Here is a 2,945-nt window from a genome sequence, read left to right as displayed (position 1 = left end):
ACTTTACCACAAAGAAACTGAAATAGACTAAGTTTATTTAAATGGGATTAATTACATTCGTGGTAACTGTATTTTACTCTAGTGTCAATCAAGTAATTTTACATCATTTTTTTATTTTTTATTTTTTTTAAATGGTTACCTTTTCTCTGATAAGATTTCAATCAGGTAGCATTTCAATCGGCAACTATAGTTTAATTTAATTTCAATGTTAAGACAAGCTTGTCCAATTCCATTGACAGAAATCGATTATGCGACAGTAAATGACGTGAAATATGTGCAATATGATGGGCTTCATTTATTGACTACCAGTTCATCTATTTGCATCTGTCTAGGTTACAGAATTGGATGGAGTTATCTCACTGAAATTGAATTGAACTGTAGTTACCCGATCAAAAAAAAGTTGAAGTATGACACTTGATTGACACTAGAGTAACATATAGTTTAAATGCATCTCGACAAGTCCTACTCAATTGTTAACAAGAAATCATTCTCTACTTCATAGGGATTCTGGTGTTTGTAATGGGCATGATTATGTGTTCAAATATTGAATTTACTTATAAAGAAATAGGTTCCAAACATCAGATTAAATAGAACTCAAATTCCAGAGGTTCACAAGCAAACAAAGACCTAAAGAAAACCCTCAAAAGGACCACACGAAAATAAAGACCTGGCAAGATCTTTTGGGATCCCCAGGCAAGAAAGAGGCCCTCAAGGGGTTTGGGGACAAACTATATGACCTAATGAGATATTCATAGATCCTTACACAAAGGAGCTACCCATAGGCAAACAAGAGTCAGTCCATGTAGACAGGATTCAAGCAATTCACTTAACATCAACAGCAAGGTCTAGACTAACAAGAACTAAGTGCATGTTTGATAAAGATCGATTTTTATTTTTTATTTTTAAATTGATCAAACAGACCTTTTATCAACACAGTTCATATGATCCACAACTTACTCTTAACCTATTATCTACACATTCCATAAGCCCACAACTTATAAGCACGCAAAAACACTGCCCAACAAAGATCAACGCACTCTACTCCTTGGAAGTGGTGAATCCACCATCTCAGTGCTTTTCCAAATCCGAAGATAAATGCTATTAATTACGTGTTAGCCTTACACATTCATTATAATTTTTAATATGATCATCTCCTAACTTAATTCAACGAGGTAATTCCATCCCCTTTCCGCAGGTATCCTTCGGCAATCCCAAAAGCTTTATTCAAGAGTGTTGACAAATTTTGACAATCACACACTGCAACTGGCACACATACAGCCTCTGTGTCTTTGTGCATTTATAATAAACATTTAAATTAGACACAGAACCTTAGATGTATTCTAGTTCCATTGGTGCTACTTCAGGCATTATATGTAGTATATGCATTCATGAAATATATTTATGGAATAATCCTATATATCCGTGCATCCATTCCACAGGATCAAAAAAATAAACATAGTGTGTGTTTTTAGCTTTGCTGTGTGAGAGAGTACATACCAGTTGAGTTCAGTTCAGAAGTGGAGACGAAGAAGGAGAGTGGATCGATAACACGTTTGCAGATTATCTTAAAGATCGAGAGAATCTAATTTTGCACAATGAAGTCATCTATTGTTAGAGACATTCTTATTTTGGTCCTTGGATTTATTTTTCTTTCAAAGCACTTTATTATTTGCAGTTTGATGACCACAAAAGTACCTAAATCTCCTTGGAGTTAACGAAGGACATTGACACGTTGAAAAGTTAGGTAAAAAGCAGAGTACTCTAAGTAAATTTAAATTAATAATATCTCTTAACCTAACATTTTGTTTTTTAACTAAGAAGTTACAAAGTCTCCTCAATAATATCTCTTGTGGAAATTACATGGAACAGGGCTCTGAAGTATACAATGCAAATTTCAGTCAGGAAGGCTTTTTAAGCATTCTTTAGGTATCACATTTTCTTAATTAAATATTATTTTAATATTTAATAATTAATATTAATAATAAAATAGTAATTATTTTAATAATGGCGCGTTCTGATATCTGAATTCAATTTTCCAATATTTTCAAAACGTTTTCTTTCTCATTTTTCCTCCACTACACCCATAATCTCCGATTACTTCATTCCCACTCAGGTCATTTTTACTACATTTTCGACTATTTTTACTACATTTTCTTCTAGTTTTTGTATTACTAAAATCGTTATATTCATTATATAGCACATTCTAGTCTCTAATAGACATATTCACGCAACTGGAGCTTCTGTTGGCGACGTAAAATGGTGATATCGAAGGGGGTAGAAAGGACGATTAATGTCGAAGGCTCGTCACAAAGAAGTCGCAAGAGGAAGGATAAGGGGAGCCCCAAAAAAACTCCATTGAAAAAGCATACAGTGACCATGCGTAGAGGGTTATCGAAGAAGGTTATTTCGTCCCCCATTTTTTTTTTAATCTAAGTGATATATATATATATATATATATATATATATCTGTGTGTGTGTGCGTGCGCATGTGTACAAAAATGGTTGAGTAATATGTATTGAAGATCAATTGGAGAAATGTGATTATTACCCTATTCGATTGTATACGTGATTGGAATGAGTTAGGGTTTTTGAATTGAATCTCGTTTGTAATTTCCACTTGATTCTTCCTTTTTAACTTATTGAATAATGTGACCATGATGTGCGAAATGTGACCAATGTTATTATGAATCTGTGGCTTACTACCTAACAATGTGTCTTTCCTGTGACCTAACTGGAATGTGATGTGGGAATGTGACCAATGTTGTTATGAATCTGTGGCTTACTGCCTAGCAGTGTGTCCTGCTTATGACCTGACTGGAATGTGTTGGGGTTTTGCTTTTGTAATGTGTTATGAATTTGTGATTTGGAATGTATTCCCAATCCATTTTGTTGTGAATCTGTGACCATGATGTGGAAATGTGTTAAGTTCAATATTTGTTTCAAAA

The 2,945-nt window shown here is 33.8% G+C and overlaps 1 protein-coding gene across 1 annotated transcript in view; it reads right to left on the bottom strand.

Moving 5' to 3' along the window:
- Nucleotides 1-2,417, bottom strand: part of LOC111387485 (beta-galactosidase-like) — a 25,408-nt gene extending 22,991 nt beyond the window's left edge. Inside the window, exons 1-4 of the mRNA XM_023012039.1 lie at nucleotides 2,220-2,417; nucleotides 1,498-1,582; nucleotides 958-971; nucleotides 668-772 (exon numbers count right to left, since the gene is read on the bottom strand). Coding sequence (XP_022867807.1) covers nucleotides 668-772; nucleotides 958-971; nucleotides 1,498-1,582; nucleotides 2,220-2,417 — 402 coding nt within the window. The remainder of the gene's footprint in view (nucleotides 1-667; nucleotides 773-957; nucleotides 972-1,497; nucleotides 1,583-2,219) is intronic.
- Between the last annotated feature and the right edge of the window lie 528 nt (nucleotides 2,418-2,945).

Source organism: Olea europaea, unplaced genomic scaffold (genome assembly GCF_002742605.1).
Source record: "Olea europaea var. sylvestris unplaced genomic scaffold, O_europaea_v1 scaffold4053, whole genome shotgun sequence".
Lineage (NCBI taxonomy): Eukaryota > Viridiplantae > Streptophyta > Magnoliopsida > Lamiales > Oleaceae > Olea > Olea europaea.
Note: the sequence above shows the minus strand (reverse complement) of the source record. Positions and strands in the feature narration are given on the sequence as shown.